General features: G+C 54.9%; 1 protein-coding gene across 2 annotated transcripts; it reads right to left on the bottom strand.

Moving 5' to 3' along the window:
• Window positions 1-3302: 3302 nt before the first annotated feature.
• On the bottom strand, window positions 3303-16756 carry RAPGEFL1 (Rap guanine nucleotide exchange factor like 1). Of its 2 annotated transcripts, none has more exons than XM_045182506.3 (15): window positions 15835-16756; window positions 12990-13068; window positions 11971-12106; window positions 11642-11739; window positions 9593-9705; window positions 9173-9340; window positions 8374-8471; window positions 8140-8262; window positions 7404-7582; window positions 7213-7303; window positions 6697-6747; window positions 6280-6367; window positions 6025-6089; window positions 5593-5647; window positions 3303-5346 (listed from the first exon to the last, which is right to left on the bottom strand). In XM_045182506.3, the coding sequence occupies exons 1-15, from the start codon at window positions 16352-16354 to the stop codon at window positions 5222-5224; spliced, it is 1989 nt and encodes a 662-aa protein (XP_045038441.2). In that variant the 5' UTR covers window positions 16355-16756; the 3' UTR covers window positions 3303-5221. The 2 variants fall into 2 exon arrangements, with proteins under 2 accessions (XP_045038441.2, XP_053767735.1); XM_053911760.2 differs by having other exon boundaries at window positions 12990-13003; window positions 16034-16756.
• Between the last annotated feature and the right edge of the window lie 551 nt (window positions 16757-17307).

Below are 17307 nucleotides of genomic sequence, written 5' to 3'. Positions count from 1 at the left end.
GCCCTCTGAACAAGTTTGGCCACGAATGAAAGTGAGAGAGGGGACAGGAGCTAGAACAGGCACGTGGGGTCAAGGAACATGTTCTTAAAAGTAAAGACCTGAGAGGGTTTAAATACTAAATGGGAAAGAGCCAGTAGAAATGAGGAGAGTAAAAGATACAGGTTATTCTAGTCAAACTTCTTACTCATATTTGGGGACGGATCCTCTCAGACAGATTCAAGACACCCCCAGGAAATGCTCTAACCCACTCTCCCTGTGGGTACCTCTTCCCTATCCCAAGCCTGGTGAGAAAGTAGTCTTGGTAGCGACATCTAGTGGATCAATAGGGCATTGCTTAAATTCTTCACCCTTCTCTTTACATAACACCTGATCAAGAGAGCAGGCGTCTTACTCCTTTGCTCTTCCGACCGTCCCAAATTATTGTCACCATTGCTAGGACAGCCTAGCAGGTGCCATGCTACTTAGTAAGCTTATTTTCCCCCCATCCATCCCACGTAACCCTTGGATCACCTGTCAGGTCTCTTGGCCACTCTCCCCACAAGGAAGCAGAACACGGGTGGGTTGGAGGGAAGGGAGCCGAAAGGGTGGTCTCCTCAGCGATAGTCAGGTGGCCACTGCAGCCTGGTGAGCACAAGGTGGACGTCTCTCAGCTCTTCAAGATCCCGGGATTGTGCAGAGCTTAAACTGTGGCTCTGGAGTCAGAATAACTGGGTTCAAATCCCTGCTGACTGTGAGGCTCAGGGCTGGCGACTTGGCTTCTCTGTATGTCTGATGAGAAATCTCTCCAGACCTCAATTCTCACCCGGAAAGTAGAGCTGGTGGAGCCAGCCTCCCGGGTTTCTTGAGAAGATTAGATGAGAGAATGCGCACGATGCCCAGCATAGTGAGTGGCAAAGGACATTCTTCCAAATGTCAAGCTTTTATCACCACCCCTGAAAGGTGTGATGGGTCTGGTCACAGCTGAGATGGGGATGAGGAGAATAACCCAAACCCCTTCTTCCGCCCTCCTGACTTCCCGCTTCCACACTTCAGCTATCAAACCCTATGCTGCTTTGAGAACTGGCTCATCTCTTCCAAAAAGTGTTTTCTTGTAGTGCCCACCACCCTCCCCAGACCAGTAGTGAGTCTTCTTGGCTTAATTCCCAGAGCACCTGTCATCTTAGGTCTTGTGCCGCTCTCACAGCTCCTATTGCCACCAACCTAGTTTATTCATTCAGCGGATATGTATTGAGTGCCTTCTCCCTGCCAAGTATTGTTCTAGGTGCTGAACAGTGAACAAGACAGACTTGTGGAGCTAGCGTTCTGGCAGGGGAGTAACCACGAAGCAAATGCACAAGGTATGCACGATGCCAGGTAGTATAAGTACCTTGAAGAAAGGATACAGGGAGGGAGAGTAAGGGCTGAGGAGGGCCGGGCTCAGAGAGGTCAGGAAAGGCTCAGGGAAGGGCAAAGGCAAACTCCCTGGGACGAGAATGAGTGTTATGTGTGTTAGGGTCAGTAAAGCGGTCGGTGTGGCTGGGGTGGAGTCAGTGAGGGGAGAGGGGGTAGGAGCCGGGTTTGGAGAGAGAGGAATTTGGTTTTTAACCTAAGCATTATCAGAAAAGGGGGTGTTGTGATCCAAATTGTTTTTGTTGAAGTATAAAATAGCTGCACTGAAAGGTATGAATCTCCCATGAACAACTCAATGAACACACACACGTGCCAGCCCCAGGTCAGACTGTGGAGCATTCCCACAGCCACGGAGGGCTTTGCATGCCCCTTCCCAACCAATACTCTCCCCCACTCCACTGAGTAACCACTATTTTTACTTCTATCCCCATAGATTAATCTTGCCCGATCTTGAACTTCCCTTAAGTGGAATCCTACAGTATTTAGTCTTACATGTCTGGCTTCTTCTACTCAATATTATGTCTATAATATTCATTTCTGCAGGTAGTAGTTGTTTGTTCCTTCTTACTGCTATGTAGTATTCCATTTTAAGACCATACAACAGCCCTGGCTAGTGTGGCCCAGTGGGTTGAGCACCAGCCTGCGAACCAAAGGGTTGCCGGTTCAATTCCCAGTCAGGGCACATGCCTGGGTTGTGGGCCAGGTCCCCAGTAGGGGGCACGAGAGAGGCAACCACATGTTGATGTTTCTCTCCTCTTTCTCCCTCCCTTCCCCCTCTCTAAAAATAAATAAATAAACTCTTTTTAAAAAAGGACTGTACCACAACTGATTTGTCCATCCAGTTGTTGAAGAACACTTGGGGTTTTTTCCAATTTCTGTACTGCAAATAAAAGTTCTATGACCATTGGTGCATATGTCTTCTGGTGGACAGAAGCACTGTTTCTCTCGGACGTACGCCTAGGAGTGGAAACGCTAGGTCAGACAGTTTTCTAAAGTCACACCACTTTGCACTCCCACCAGCAGTGTATAAAAGTTCCAGCTGCTCCACATCCTCACTGGTACTTGGCATTGCCTCTCTTTTTAATTTCAGCCATACACGATCTGATTTAGGTTTTTAAAAGAGCACCCTGGCTGCAGTGTGGAGAACTAACTGGGGTTGGGGGTAGGGGTGGGTTGGAGAGAGGAAGCTGAGAGCACAGGTAGAAGGCTAGTGTAGTCCTCCCAGGAAGCTATGAAAGCGGTTTGGACTGGGTGGTGATAGAGGAGTCGTAGTCATAGCAACAGCGGGCCAATCCCGGATATATTCTGGAATTGTAGCGAACGGGACTAGCCAACGAGTGAGGATGAGAGAGAGAGCCATTAAGCGTGAGTCCTATATTGTTTCTTGCCTGGAAAACCTGGGTGGATAAGGAGACCCTTTTCTGACATACAGAAGATTGAGAAAATAACAGATACGGGACGAGGAAAAGTGAAGGGCTCCTACGCTACAGCTGGCGTATATGACGTCTCCTGGACCTCAGGTTCCAGATGCCCCGCGCTTTCACATAACTGGTAAATATTGGTTGTGTGGGTAGTGCGTGCTGTCTGCAGTGCCCAGATCTGCCATCCTCGCTTACCCTGTAACTTGGATCTTAAGTTAGGACTGCCCAGCCTCCATCTTCATCCTTACAGTATTATAATTAAACAAGATCGTGTATCCATGGCACCTGGAACACAAGGAACTGAAACACTTGTCTTCCAAGTTCTGGACGCGATGTGACTCTCTCCTGAGTTCGGCACCTTCTCCTCTCATCCACATGTTCAAAGTCACTCCAGAACTGTCTTTGAGGCGCCCCGCACACTGCAGCAGTCCCCTCTCCCCGCCCTCAGCCCTTCCCCAGCCTCAAAGAAACATAATGGAGAACAGCAGGAGGGTTGATTCATAGACTTTATTGGCTTTTTTTCCACCCTGCAGTGTCTGCAGAGCCAACTGAGCCCGTACAGTGCACATGGCTCACTCTGTTAAAGCTGTGGGCACGGGGAGAGGTCCGGAGGCCCCAGGGAGGCAGCAGGGCAGGTGTCAAGGTTTGGGGGAGACTGGCCCAGCGGGCCCCAATGTGGGAGGAGAGCTGTGGCAGCTGGAGTGAGAAGGAGGCTGAGGGGGCTGGGGAGGAGGGGCAGCTGCAGGGAGAAGAGGGCACATCAGCAGTTGCAGGGAGGAAGCAGGGAGCAAGAGGGGGGTCTTGGTCACTGTCTATAAAGGATGCAGGGGGGTGGGACACAGTGACTGCGTCCGTGGGGGTGGGGGTGGGGAGTCCATAGACATTTTTTGCGGCAGGAACAAGACAGGCCACTGTAGAAAAGGGACTGTACAACAGAACCTATGATACATTGTTTACATATGATACAAGGCTCTTTCCCTCTTTGAGTTTTAAAAAATAAATTTACAATTCCAGAGCTTTTGGTAAAAAATATATACACCCTCAGAGCAGGAACAGCGGCCGTTTTGCTCTTGCTGCTGCTGCTGCTGTTGCTGCTGCTGCCTCTTCAGAAGGGAAAGAGGTGGTGCCAGAAAGGAGGGTGAGGATGCGCCAGGAAACCTCACCCCGTAGCTGCCAGGAGCCCCTGCACCCCTCAGCCCTGGAGGCCCACGATGGGAGAGGAAGGAGAGACAGAGAGGTAATACAGGCATCGCAAAAGTCCAGTTTGCCTTTACAGTCTCCGCCGTTCCCTCCCACCACGTTGCGGGTCTGCCTGCCCTCAGGTACAGGGATCCACCCGACCCCAGCTCTGATGGGGAGGACCAAGGGAGAGTCAGGACAGGGAAAAGGACAGATCACGATCTTTGCGTCAGACAGAGCCAGAAGGGGAATGACCACTCCCTTCTTAGCCATGAGACACTCCAGAAACAGGAGTGTGGGGAGCAGGTACCCCTAACTCCTGATACCACCATGCCGCCCCCCACTGTGACACAGAGGGAGGGTCCTATAGGCAGCTTAGGCCTGTGTTTCCCTGAGCATCTTTTACCCTCTCATTGAAGCCCACCCAGGGACCTTCGGGAGGCCTGGCTGGGGGACTCACAAGGGGTGGTGGGTAACCCCTCCCACCTGCTGCTGCTCCCTGTCCTCAAGAGCAGCTTTGCCCACAAGCCTGGGATGCAGGGCAGCAGGAGTAACTGAGCAGGGAGTGGTGGGGGTGGGGAAAGTACCCACACTGCACCAACCCGGGGCAGAGTAGACAAGGGTAGCACCAACATAAAGACCTCCCCCCACCCTGGCACATAACACCCTCCCTCAATTACCAGATTCACTCCTGCTGCTTAAGGGGGCGGGGGCACACGTGCACACACACACGCACACACACAGGCAACGGGCAATATAGTATTGGGGTTGGGGGGTTAACACCCAGGGGTCCCAGCCCTGGCCAGGGAGAAATGAAAGGGGACAGGTGCTGGAGAGGAAGGTTGCCAGTCTCTCCTCCTATTCAGTTTTGCAAAACTAGACGGAAGGGTGGGCAGTTTTCCTTCCTGCTTGGGAAGGGAGGTTGGAAATTCTATATCGGGAACAGACCTCAATGGGAGGCGACAGAGGAAGGAGCTCTCTACTCCCTTTCCCTGCAGGGGAAGGAACCAGCAGTGTGGTTTTGGTTTGAAGGACTGGGGCGGGGAGGGGGGAGAGGACTTCAGCAGGATGAACAGGCCTGTGAGTCCAGGGGTAAGTCCATCCGACTCTTCCCCGAGGGATGGAAAGTTGCTCCAGCGGAAAGGTGCTGGAGGTGGGTTGGGACATCGTGCAAAGTGCTTGAGTGTCAGGTGCCCGAGGACCCTGGTGGGGGCCGGCTGAAACCTCTGTTCTCACTGACTATTGGCCTCCAGCTTGTAGGAAAGCTCGAAGAGGAGGTTCTGGTTGTCGATGACCTGGAACTGGCGCACGTAGGCCTTGGTCTGCAGGTGATGGGGGGACGCCTCCATATCCAGGCCTGGGGTACAAGGAGAGAGAGGCGATTAGGCCGCCAGACTCTCTTCTTCCTCTCCACACACACTGGCCAGAGGACAAGGATGCAGACTGGGACAGGTGCTGAGCAAGGGGGCCCCGGGGAGGCCAAGGAGAGAATGGAAAACTGATGAGTTGAAGGACATAAACATTTGAGCAGGGATTTCTCCCCAGAACCCTCCCGTGGTGCAACATCTCTACCTGCCGTGCTCCCGGAACCCTGGGTACTCACAAAGGGGCCGGCTCCGGTATTTTCGTACTGTCCTCACTTTTTCAGCCACTGAGTGCTGCAAGATGACAAGGACTGAGCCCTGCAAAGGGCACAGAAAGACGCTCCCACCCACTTAGACTCCTCTCCTCCAATTTCCAATTCCATTGGGTTTACTCCCTCCAGTCCCCCAATCTGGAGGGTCTCCAAAGCACCAAAGAAGTGGGTGTAACAGGGTGCCAGATGAGGGGGAGGTAGAGTTGCCCCCCAAGCTGCCTGTCCTGCTTTGCCACCCGGGGGCGGGTTGCTACAGCAATGCTACCAGGGAGATAGTCGGGAGTCTGTCAGGCAAGCTGGGCACCATGGAGAAAAGCTGCTGTCTTTAGAGGGGGTGCCAGGAGAGGGGGAGGAGGCCATCCCCCAAGTCACGGGACTGGGGTTGGCAGTGCCACTCACCAGTTTCTCAATATTCACCAAACCGTCCACAAGGGTCTTACTCCCCTCATGCAGGAAAGTCAGGTCTAGGGGATGGGGAGAGAAGCAAGAGGGTAAGAGAGGAAGTCCAAAGAGCCCTTCCCCACCCCTGGAATCCACTCTGTCTTGGGGGCTTCTCTCGTCTGGGCACTCAGAGCTGAGCTGGGCGAGGACGAGAGTCAGACCTGGCACACGAAGAATGCGGACAGGGGGGCACAATTCGGGAACAGCTCTCACCTTTGAGAATCAGAGGCACAAAAGGGATCACAGGAGGTTTCATCTTGGAGATCACTTCTCGATAGCTTTTGTGGTTCCTACAGGGGTCCTGGCATTCCGCAGAAGACAGATAAAGGGACAGATGGGCCCGGGGTACCCCAAAGACATCCCCCATTCCCTCCCTCCATCCCCTCCCCTAGCTACATCTCCATCAAGATAAGGGACGTGAAGGGGTGTCTAGCTGGGGGTGCCCTGGGGGCCTTGATTGTTCTCCCCCACCTCCAGAGAAAATAGGGTAGCAATCCTCCAGCATGGTGCGGAGGGGAGGGGGGTCTTGGCACTAAAAACCTTGAAAGGGAAGCTTGAGGAAGGTTTACGGGAACTGAGAGTCTCTGGTGTACAAGCCCAGGGGCAGATAAAAGAGCCAAACCCACTCACTGTCAGGTTCTCAAATTTGCGGAACAAGTTCTTGAATTTCCCTGGCAGCTTCTGCAGAGAGTTTGAAGGAGGGAGGAATGTCAGAGTGGCGCCCTTGAGTTTCCTGGGAGCTTTGAACTGACCCCCAGGTGTCAGAGGGGAAAGGGCCCGAATGTGTTGCAGTGGCAGGGGCAGGAGGTGGTTGGGGACGTGGAGGCATCCTTGACTGGGTCTGGGGAGCTAGAAGCAGCCCAGAGAAATTAATTATTCTGGGGAAATTGAGGCCTCTGCCATGCACGGAGACATCTCACTGAGTGCTGGCGGAAATCCCACTGCCTGGGCTACCTGCCCTCCCACTCAGGCGGGACTCGGCCTTCTTACTAGTCTGAGCAAGGCCAAAGTGGCCTGCCCTGGGACTGCATGGGCGCCTCCTTCCCACTCGGGTGAGCCGAGGCTATCAAGACCGAGGCTGGAGGCTGAGACCGCCTGGTGGGCCAGCACAGCTGGCAGGAGAGGAAAGGAAAGGGGCCACATTACCTCCCAGGTGAGCCGCAGGCGGCTGACGGCAGCGTTGTCCAGCCCCATGACCACAGCGTAGAAGGTCAGCAGGTCCTGGTTTTGCTTGCAGCTGCGGGATTGGGAGCGAGGGTCAGAGGGCAGTCACGTGGCCATGGCACCGTCCTCGCCCCCACCCGCCTCAGTGCTCCCCCCCCACCAGCTGCACTCACATGGCGGCGACCTTGATGAACTTCTTGAGCAGCTGCACGCGCTTGCCGGGAGCCTCGCAGAGCAGCACCTCTGTGGCCACCCAGTGGGTGACCTCGCTGCAGCGCTGCAGGAGCAGCTCCAGGTTGGCCGTCTCCCGGCGGCCGCGCTCCCCGTGGAACACGTAGTCCACGAACTCCAGCTGCACCCGCAGAGGCGGCAGAGGGGTGCCGAGGGCATGGATGGTGTGGCGGGAAGGTGGCGGTGCAAGGCGGTGATGAGGGAACGGCAGGAGGGTGGGGGCGGGAGGGGTAGAAAATAGAAAAGTTGGGGACAGGACAGGATGCAACAGAGATTGGGGGTGGGGGACGGACAACCAACATGAGTAATACTCGACCATTTACTGAAGACTTACAAGATGCCAGGCACTCACCCCATCTGTAGACACTACTGTCGCTGCCATATTTTATTTCTTTAATAGTGGGTGTTTGAAAAACACTAACCACGGTTCAGGGTCTGTGTAAGCCACACTTTTTGAGCCCTGAATCACCGTGCTGGGGGGGTCTCTCTCTTTACTCTTTTCTCAGAAGAGGGGGACAAAAGCTTAGAGAGGTTCTGGTGCTCCATTTCCCCAGAGCATGTGGCGAGTGAGTGTTCTAACCGGGGACTTCAGCTGCAGAAACTGCCTCACTCCTGGCCCCCACGTTTGGCACATTTCTCCCTCCTGGCCCCTCGCCCAGCACCAGCCTCTGTGCCCACCTCGTGCACACATCGGAATAGCTCCCAGTGGAAAGCAGTAAGGTGGTTGGCCACATCCTCAGGCTCCACTCGGTGGATCTCTGTGTCTCCAGGAGAGACCTGGATTTCCTCGGGGAGGGGCACCTGGTGGTAGGCATGGGTACAGGGCTGGGCTCCCCTTCGGGCTTGCAAATTTCTGCTCACAGCCCCTCACAGCCCTCACTCCCAGCCAAGGCCTGGCATAGGCTTTCTTACCAGAGCCTCAAAGCTGTCCCTGGTGCAGGCAAACAGGTGGCTGTTGATGCCCAGGGTGGTGAAGACACAGTCTTCAGTTGGCTGGAGAAGGACCTTCTCTGCGGAAAAATGAGCTGCTCTGCCTCAGCCCTGGCCACCTGCACCCTCACACATGCCCGCCACTGTCGCCGTCCCATCCAGAAACGCCTCACCCTGCGTGGACGGATTCCAGACTAACGGGACTCGTGCGATCGCCAGTTTACGCCCTACTCTTAGGAAAACTTTCATATAATGACTTCTTTTGCATTTAAAATCTCCTTTTTTGCTCCCAATGTTCTTTCACAGCTCTTCCTGTGGTCTTTCCTGCCCGCGACACTAGAAAAGCAGGACTTTCTCCTGTCTTAGAGGGAAATAAGGCTGTGGCGACGTTGCAGGCTTTTTGCCTTCCCCCAGGGGTTGGAGGCCCAACCTGTGTCTTTAGCTTCAAAAACAATGAGATTAAAGGACTAGATACCAAAGTGAGTAAGGCAGGCACTCCGATCAGCACCCAAGTGTCCTGGACCACTGCTTCCCAAATTTGAACGTGCTTCAACCAATAGCCTGGGGGTCTTGTTAAAATGCACGTTCTGATGCCACAGGTATGGAGTGGGGTCTGAAATACTGCGTTTTTAATAAGCTCCCAGGAGATGCCTGTGCGGCTGAGCCCAGCCCCACCGTTTGAGCAGCCAGGACCCAGAAGTCAGTCTTTACCCAGCCCCAGAGCATCGGGCTTGTGAGTTCCCTGTCCTGGGGTCCTAGCTGAGCTGTTCCTGACCCTCACCTCCTGAAGAGGCCACAGCTACCAGGATGAGGGAGTCCTCGCGCCCCGCAGGCTCCTCAGAGTACTGCAGTTTCTCCGTCACCGAGCCCAGAATGTCCTGCACAGACGCTGAGAGGCGGCTGCGTATGGTCACGTAAGAGTGGTCAGGCATGTAGACCCGGCAGAAGACTGGACAGAGACAGGAAGGGGCTGTCATCAGAGGGCAGAATGACAGCACTGTCACAGTGCCCTCCAGGAAACCTGTGTTCCCCACTTCATCCCACTGCTAACCCTAAATTGGCTGGCCTATGAAAAAGATACTGTGGAAAGGACTGGTTCTACTACATGGGGAGGCTCCGTCGAGGGCACCCAAGACCCAAGATCCCAAAGGGCCCCTTGAGCCGCTCAGGAAGCCCTGCCCCTCTTAGTGCCCACACTCACTCTCATCGGAGCCCCGGAAAGCCACTCGGGTCTGCAGACAGGAGTCTATCCGGCGGAAGTGGCGGAAGAGGGGCTTCACCTGCTTGTTGGGCGGCTGGCTCTCCTCTGGGATCCTGGCATGGACACAGCTGGGCATCAGGAAGCCCTGCCAGGCATATGGAGCACCAGGCAGGCAACATCAAGCAGGGACATCAGAACTGGGTCAAGGATGCACTGACATCAGGTTTAGAGAGTAGTGGAGGGGGTTTGAAGTGAGGACAAGAGCCAGCAGGGGACAACTGTCCAAGTGACCCAAATCAAATGCCACCTTTTCCATGAATTCTCGTCTGATCCACCCCACTCACCAAAAAAAGGTCAATTTTGGCTGGGGGTGGGGTGGGATGGGAAGTAGGACAATGGTTTAATATTTGTTTAGGTTTGTGTCTTTTCTCTCCTGCAGGATTGAGCACTTTCAAGGCCTGCATTCGTTCTTGCTTTTTGGTGGGATTAGTTCTCACTGAGTTTTTTTTTTTCATCCTCCAGGCCTAGCACATTGCTTGGCACATGGTAAGTGTAGGTCATCAGCTGTTTGCTGAATTTTGCCAACAAGAACTTCACAGTCTGGGAGGGAGACAGACATGCAGACAGCTACCTCCAACACAAGGCAAGTGTTAGGTGATATAAAAAAGGTAAACAGAGAGTTACGTTGGGGTGGGGGAGGGAGAATGCTATTCCTAAAAGGGAGGATCTGGGGAACCTTCACTGAGAAGATGGCATGTGACCTGGCCCTTGAAGGACAACAGGAAGAGGAGGGGGTGGGAGGAGGTCCTTCTGGAATAGACCATATAAATGACAGCAGGAAGCTGGGCAAGCACAGAAGTTCAGGGAATGGGGTGTATCGGCAGTGTTGTGGTCACAGAGCTATGTGGGAATTGAGATGGGAAGGATTAACAGGAGGTGGAAAGGAAAGGGTGTTTAATGCTGCACTGGGATGTTGCAACTTTGTCTTGTAGGTAATGGGCAACCATGATGTTTTTGGAACAGGAGCATGATGTCAAGTTGGGAAGATCTCTCTGGTGTCAACATAAGAAGGGAGAGACAGACACAAGACCATTAGCTGAAGCCCTGGGTTGGAGGCTGTGGCAATAATCCAGGTGAGAGATACTGAGGTTGTGGGGAGGGGGGGACGGAGGGGAGAGAAATTGAAAGGGCCGAAGGTATGGATGCATAGAAGGACAGACAGATGGTTGGATGGAAGGATGAATGATGGATGCAGTGGAGCCCTGAAGCCAGTTCATATTGGCTCAAGAAAGTGGATCATTACATTTTCCCAAATGGTTTCTAAATAAAGCTATTTAAAAAGTGTGTGTGAGACCCTAGCTAGATAGCTCATTTGGTTAGAATATCGTCCCCATATGCCAAGGTTGTGGGTTCGATCCCCGGTCAGGGCACATGCAAGAGTCAACTGATGAATGCATCAGTGAGTGGAACAACAAATCAATGTGTCTCTCTCTCCCTTCCCCTCTCTCTCTCAAAACCAATTTAAAAAAAAGATGCACGGACATTAAACAACCCAGTGCACAGAGGGTTTTTTTAAAAAGCGTGCATGTGTGGAGGGTTTCTAATCTTACGTCCAAATTATTACCAAAAAATGTAGTCTCTTCATTGTTTTACTACATTTCACTGTTATCTCTGCTCTTTGGGTTATTTACATCTCTTCCCAACTGCACACTGAGTGACATCATGTTGGTAGCTTGAAATCAGCCACGGTGAGAAAATTTATACCATGGAAATCAGCAAAAGCTACAAGTCAGGGTTTGTTTGTTTGGTTTTTTCCCGAAATACTGGTTGTTCAATATTTACCAGTACCATTGGCATAAACGATTGGAATATTTACCATTTACCATTGGAATAAACAAAAAAGTGACTGGAGTCAGTGCTTTGTGCTACTCTCCAGCAAGACGGGACAGAAATAAAACCGTATTACAGCCGAAAGGCCAGAGGCAGCCCCTGTGAGAGAGGAACACGGGGGACTTCTTTCCTGTCCCCTTCCCAACCCATTCCCCTCACTTCAGCTCCACTGTTTCCACAAGCTGGTGCAGCCTCAGTGTGTCCTCTCGGAGGTCCTGGTAAAGGGACTCATCCTTCATAATCAGCAGGTACAGATCCTGGGGAGAGAAGGAGAGTGGTAAGGGCAGGGGTCTCATCCCAAGCATCACTCTCTGTAAGGACTGGGGCAGAGCAGGGGCTCCACGCCTTCGAGCATAGGAGAACCATATAAGCAAAGACCCTTTGGCATCTTTTCCTTCTAGTACCCAGCTTGACAAGTACAGCTCCTTCAAAGGGGCCTCCTTCTAGAACCAGGAGCCTGCTCACCCGCCTTTTCTTCCCAGGCCCACCTTGATGATGCGGCCGGCCCCCTCTTCCTCCTGTAGCAGCCCCTGGTAGGTGTCCAGGAAATGAAGGAGCATGGCTAGACAGGCCTGCTTCTGGCCCAGCCCCTCGGGGCCCTCCTTGCCTCCTGCCCAAACAAAGCTGACCCCTGAGTTAAGAAAAACGCCCTGGTCAGGCAGACCTGAGGGAACTGGGAGGGAGACATGGGAGGCTAAACCACTCCCAAATATTCTCTAGATTTGGGGCCAGGGAGAAAGGAGATCCTGGGGTCCCTGAAACCAAGACCCCCCTCATGCCCCAGTTCAGAGTAGGTAGGGATGACACCCAGTTGACCACATCCAGCTCCCACCTCTGAAATTCACTTGAGGATATCCTGTCTGGACCCACCCAACCCCCACCAGCCCACGCCTGGAGCTCACAGCAGGCTGATAAAGGCCAATGGTACTCACCACAAACCTGACCATACCTCAGTGTAAGGCCTATGATATTCTGCTCGGTGGCCTGACATTTGCAATTAGGTCCTAAAATAACTCAGTAAGAGGCCCTATGCTTACATGAGACCCTATGAATAGCCCAACCAGAGGCTTGTCTCCAGTAGGCCCCACGAAAGCACGGCCATGACATGGTGTTTACACCAGACCCTGTAATAATGCACTGGGCAACCAGATGTTTGGAGCAACAATTCAGTGGGGAGAGAGGCACTCTTAATAGAATAATGATACCTCCCATTTGCACAGGGCTTTGCAATCTCCAAAGCACTCCCACACCTGCGATCAGGTCTATCTCCACAGCAGCCCAGTAGGGAGGCAGAGCAGGTGCTATTCACCCTCATTTTCTAGCAGAGGAAACTGAGGCCCTGGGAGGTGAGGTGATCTGCTCGAGGACACACAGCTGCTGAGCAGAAACACTGGGGCTGAAACCCAAGTATGCTCCATAAGGGAGAGCTCAGGTCCTGACATCAACGTGGGGTGGTGGGAGCAGCGCCCTCCCGACCTCCCCTTTTGCAAGCTCCACAAAAGGATATTACTGATGTAGCTCCTGCAGAAATTTCTCCGTGGGGAGGAAGAGAGAATGGGTGAGGACGATGTCATCCAGCAGGATATCTGTGGAGATGGATTGGTGACACTGATGTCAGGAGGGCACTTCCAGGACCCAACCGGACACTCCCCATCCCACTCTCTTGCCTCCAAGGGCGAGTTCTCATTGGTCAGACTGGAGCTCCAGCCGCCTGCCCCATCATGCTCTTCATGCGAGCGTAGGCGCGTGCGCGCGCACACACACACACACACACACACACACGTGTGAAGGTTCTGGGCAGCCGCTGCGGGGGTGGGATTGGCAGCTGCCAAGGCAGCTGGAGGGTAGGAAGGGGCACTCTGATGGCCACGCCCACTTCTCTTCAGTGAGTGTGGGAAGCTATTCAGATAATACACCAAGCTTGAGCTCTGCCCCCACCACCATAGACGTAGCTCACAGAAGGGTCTCTAGACAGACACAACTTCTAAACACAGAGGTCAGGGTCAGCAGAGTGTGTGTGTGTCCCTCCCCCCCTCCCCAATCCCTGCCTAACAACTTTGAGTTCCAACTAGGCAGGTAAGAACCAGCCCCATTAAAAAGGAGATGGAGCAACTGCCATCTCTTTGATCCCAAAGGCTTTTAAGAGAAACCCTGTGTCCTCTGGACGCCCAGAGATGGTAGGGTTAATGATGGAAGGGTGGAGGGGAGTGGCTCCTCCCACCATCCCTTTCCCCTCCACACCTCCACCTGGGCCTGCCTGGCTGAGCCAGTTAGCCAGGTACTAGGTCGCCCTGACTTGCATCCAGCTCTGGGGCAGGGCAGGGCTGCCTGGCACACACAGGCCGGGTGCAGGGAGGGAGCCAGGTGTCCTCATCAAGACAGGTTAGGGCCAGGTCCCCAGGCACTGCCCCAGGACAAAACCAAAGCCTCTGTGGGCCCTTGGCTCCCATCCCCTGGCCTCCAATCCTCACCATGAAGGTGGAAAAGGAGGCCTCGACATCGACTCTCATTTCACAAATGAGAAGAAGCCCAGGCCCAGGGCTGGGAAAGGCTTGCCTGGAGCTGGACTAAGAACCCACACTCCTCAGCCTTTGTTTTTTTTCTCAGAATGCCTGAGGCAAACAGTGTCAGGGAGAACCAGTGTCAAGTAAAATGGGGCTGCAGAGACTATTGAGAGAATGGCTAGTGTAGGGTACCTTCCGTAAGCCCTGTCCTCCCACACACACACCTTGGGAGGGAACCAAGATGGCTTTAATGACACTGGTTGTATTGGAGAGTATCAGAGTGACAAGTTAAGCTGATTTTCATTCTCTCTCAGACTGGTTTAGGGTTCCCCAAACCAGTTACTCTGGGAATCCAGCCTGCCAGGCTAGATAGCACAGGTGACAATCAATTCAGGAGTCCTTCCCCAGGAAAGACTGAGCAGAGTCTGTGGCACCAGGCACCAAAAAGAGTTTCCCCCTTTACCGCTCTGCCCAGCTACCCTGCCGTGTTCTCAAAGTGAGTCTGACAGTCAACCCCCGCCTCCCACCCTGATGTCCAGCTCCAGGGCTGAGGGACTAGGAATGGAGATGCCCAGCACCCTTCTTATACTCTTTATCCCACAGGCGAACTGTGCCAGAGAGAAGGAAGAAGAGCACAGGGTGGAGTGGGGGAGATATGGCTGTGGGGGCACCAGTTTGGCGTCTGTCTCTTCCAAGGCAGGCTCTGGTCCAATGCACAGCCTCCCCAGGGAATGTGTCATAGAGACACGGGGTGTGTAGTGTAGGCGGGAAGTTATGGTTAGGAGAGCTGTGTGTGTCTGATATTTTTCTAATTAAATCCAAAAGGTGTCAGCTCCCCAGGGCACCTGCTGCCTGAGCCACAGGAGAGGACCCGGGTCTTCAGAAAAGTCTAGGGGAGGGCAACCCTCTTTCACACACCTAGACTAGGGCTCCCTGCCGAGGTCTGGGAACACAGAAGGAAACCCCTGTCTTGAAATTCTCAGCCAGGGCTCCCAATCACCAGACCCTGCTGTGCTTAGTGAAATGACAAGAACTAGACCTAAAGACCTCAGGTCTCCTTCAGCACCTAACCAGCATTTTGGGGCCTTGGTTTCCTCAAAGTCCCCTTGTAGGGGTGCTAGTGGGGAGTGGTGAAATAGCATCAGCATTTAGGGAGTAAGCCTCTCAGGGTGTGGTTATTATTTTTGAAAGAGGCCATGTGCTGAGGCTTGCCAGGGGAAGGGTAGGAGTTGGAAAGGCTCAGACCCCCCTAGACGTTGGTGTCTGCCCCACCACCTCAACAACACCTCTGAGTCAGCCCCCAACTAGAGCACCTCCTTCCCCTCCCCCCCCACAAGCTGCTAAGGACAATGAATTCCTTTGCCAGAGCCCCAAAGCCAGCTCATGCCCTGTGCCTGTCTGGCACTGCCCCACTGAGTGGGCCAGCCCTCTGCCCTGGGTTTCTAAACAGAACAGGGGCTCCTGGAAGGTCTTTCAGGCTTGGGCACCTCCGTGGGGGGAGGGGGCACGAGCTGTTCTGGGCAGCTTCCATCTTAGTGTGTCAAGCCCTAATTTTGGGCCCCAGAAGGAGGTAATCAACATCAGGGACCCAAGAGACTGTGGATAAGATGGCTTAAGGAGAGACAGAGGTTCATCTGTGGGTGACGCTGCTACAGGGAGCAAGGTGGCACTGCCACTTCCCTTCTGCAGAAGGGTCTGTTCCTCCGATGATTCCTACCCCACTTTAGCTGCCCACTCAACCCCACACCGAGGCTCCAGCATAGCGCCACCCCCACGTTCCAAGGGCAAGGAAGAGGACCCAGGTGGCAAACCCCTACTCCGGGATGGATGAGCTAGCTGACTCCTTACCTGAGGCGGCGCTGTCCCTGGTGGCCCCCCCGGACAGCCGCTGCAGAACCCGGTTCAGAAGATGCTCCGGCCGCTCGGGGGCGCCCAGCGGGGCCCAAGGTGGGGAAGTCAGGGGCTCGCCCGGGGACAGCTCATCAGAGGAGTGTGAAGAAGGGGAGCGCAGGGGCCCCCCGCCCCCGAGCGGCCCGGGCCCCGGCACCTCTTCTAACTGCAGCCAACAGGGTCCCCCGCTGCCGGGCTCCTCCGTGACCCCCACCGGCTCTCCACCATCCTCCTCGGCGGGCGGCTCCAGCCCTGGCTCAGAGGGGGGCTCGCGAAGGAAAGCTGGGAGCAGCAGGCGAGACACGCTCTGACGCCGCTGCAGTGGCCGAGGTCCCCCGGCTGGACCACCGCCCCCGCCAGGTCCCCCACCCCCTCCGGGCCCACCGCAGCTCCCCAGACCCCCGCCGGGACCTCCCGCCACCGTTCTCCCAGCCAGCTGCGACGTTTGCTTCTTCAGAAATTTCTCCAGCGGCTTCATGCCCCCCCCCCCCCCGCCGCCCCTCTTCTCGGGCCGCCGGGGGACCTAGGTGTCCCAGGCGCGGGCGGGGGGGCGGGGACACGATGCTCAGAGCCGGAGGGGCAGAGTGGAGGGCCGTGCCAGGCGCCGGACTGGGGGCCAGAGGTGCCCGAGGCTCGCTGGCCGGAGTCCAGTGGCCAGTGGCCAGTGGCCGGGGGGAGGTGCCAGAGGGAAGGGGTGCCTGTCCTTAGCGGCCCCCCATGCCGGCTGCAGTGGTCACGCAGCCCGAAGGGTGGGTAGGCTGCGGGGCTAGTGCCCGGGCTCTGCGCTCCTGGGCCGGGCTGCGGCGACAGAGGCAGCGGGCGGAGTGCAAGGCTGAGAGGACACAGCGGCAGCAGCGGCGGCGCTCCTGACCGCTGAGAAGGTGGCAGAACTGAGACCGCGCCCCCTCCTCCAGTCCCCGCCCAGTCCCCGCCCCTGCCCTTCCTGGACCCGCCCCCTGGGCCGTGTGAGGCTTGAACTTGGGTGTTGGGGCAGATCATGGGGCCACATGGGATTGTAAGGGGCTGAATGGGATTGGGTGGAGAGTTTGGAGAAGACGCAGAAATTAAGGGCCAAGGTAAGGGAGCGATACCAATGGAGAGGAATTCCTGGCTGGGGGGCTCACAGGGACTCTAGTACCATTTCAAAGAACCAGGACAGGTGTCTGGCCTGCATGCTTGACTCACCTATCTGAACTCGGGTGAGGCCTACAAAGATCACTCTCAACCCAGATAGTGGGCTCTGTTGACACACTTAGAGGAATATGTGGTCTTTAGCTCTCCTCTTGTAAAAAGGGTTGGGAAGGCCTTAGGTGGATTGACACTCGCCTGGGGGTGGCACTCATCTGCCCTTTCTGGCAGGGCACAATAGATGATGGAGGCCTGGCCTGTGAAGGGCAGGTACTGGCAGGCAGGCAGGAGCCAGGCAGGGAG

Source organism: Desmodus rotundus, chromosome 9 (genome assembly GCF_022682495.2).
Source record: "Desmodus rotundus isolate HL8 chromosome 9, HLdesRot8A.1, whole genome shotgun sequence".
NCBI lineage: Eukaryota > Metazoa > Chordata > Mammalia > Chiroptera > Phyllostomidae > Desmodus > Desmodus rotundus.
This window is presented reverse-complemented; position numbering and strand designations above follow the sequence as displayed.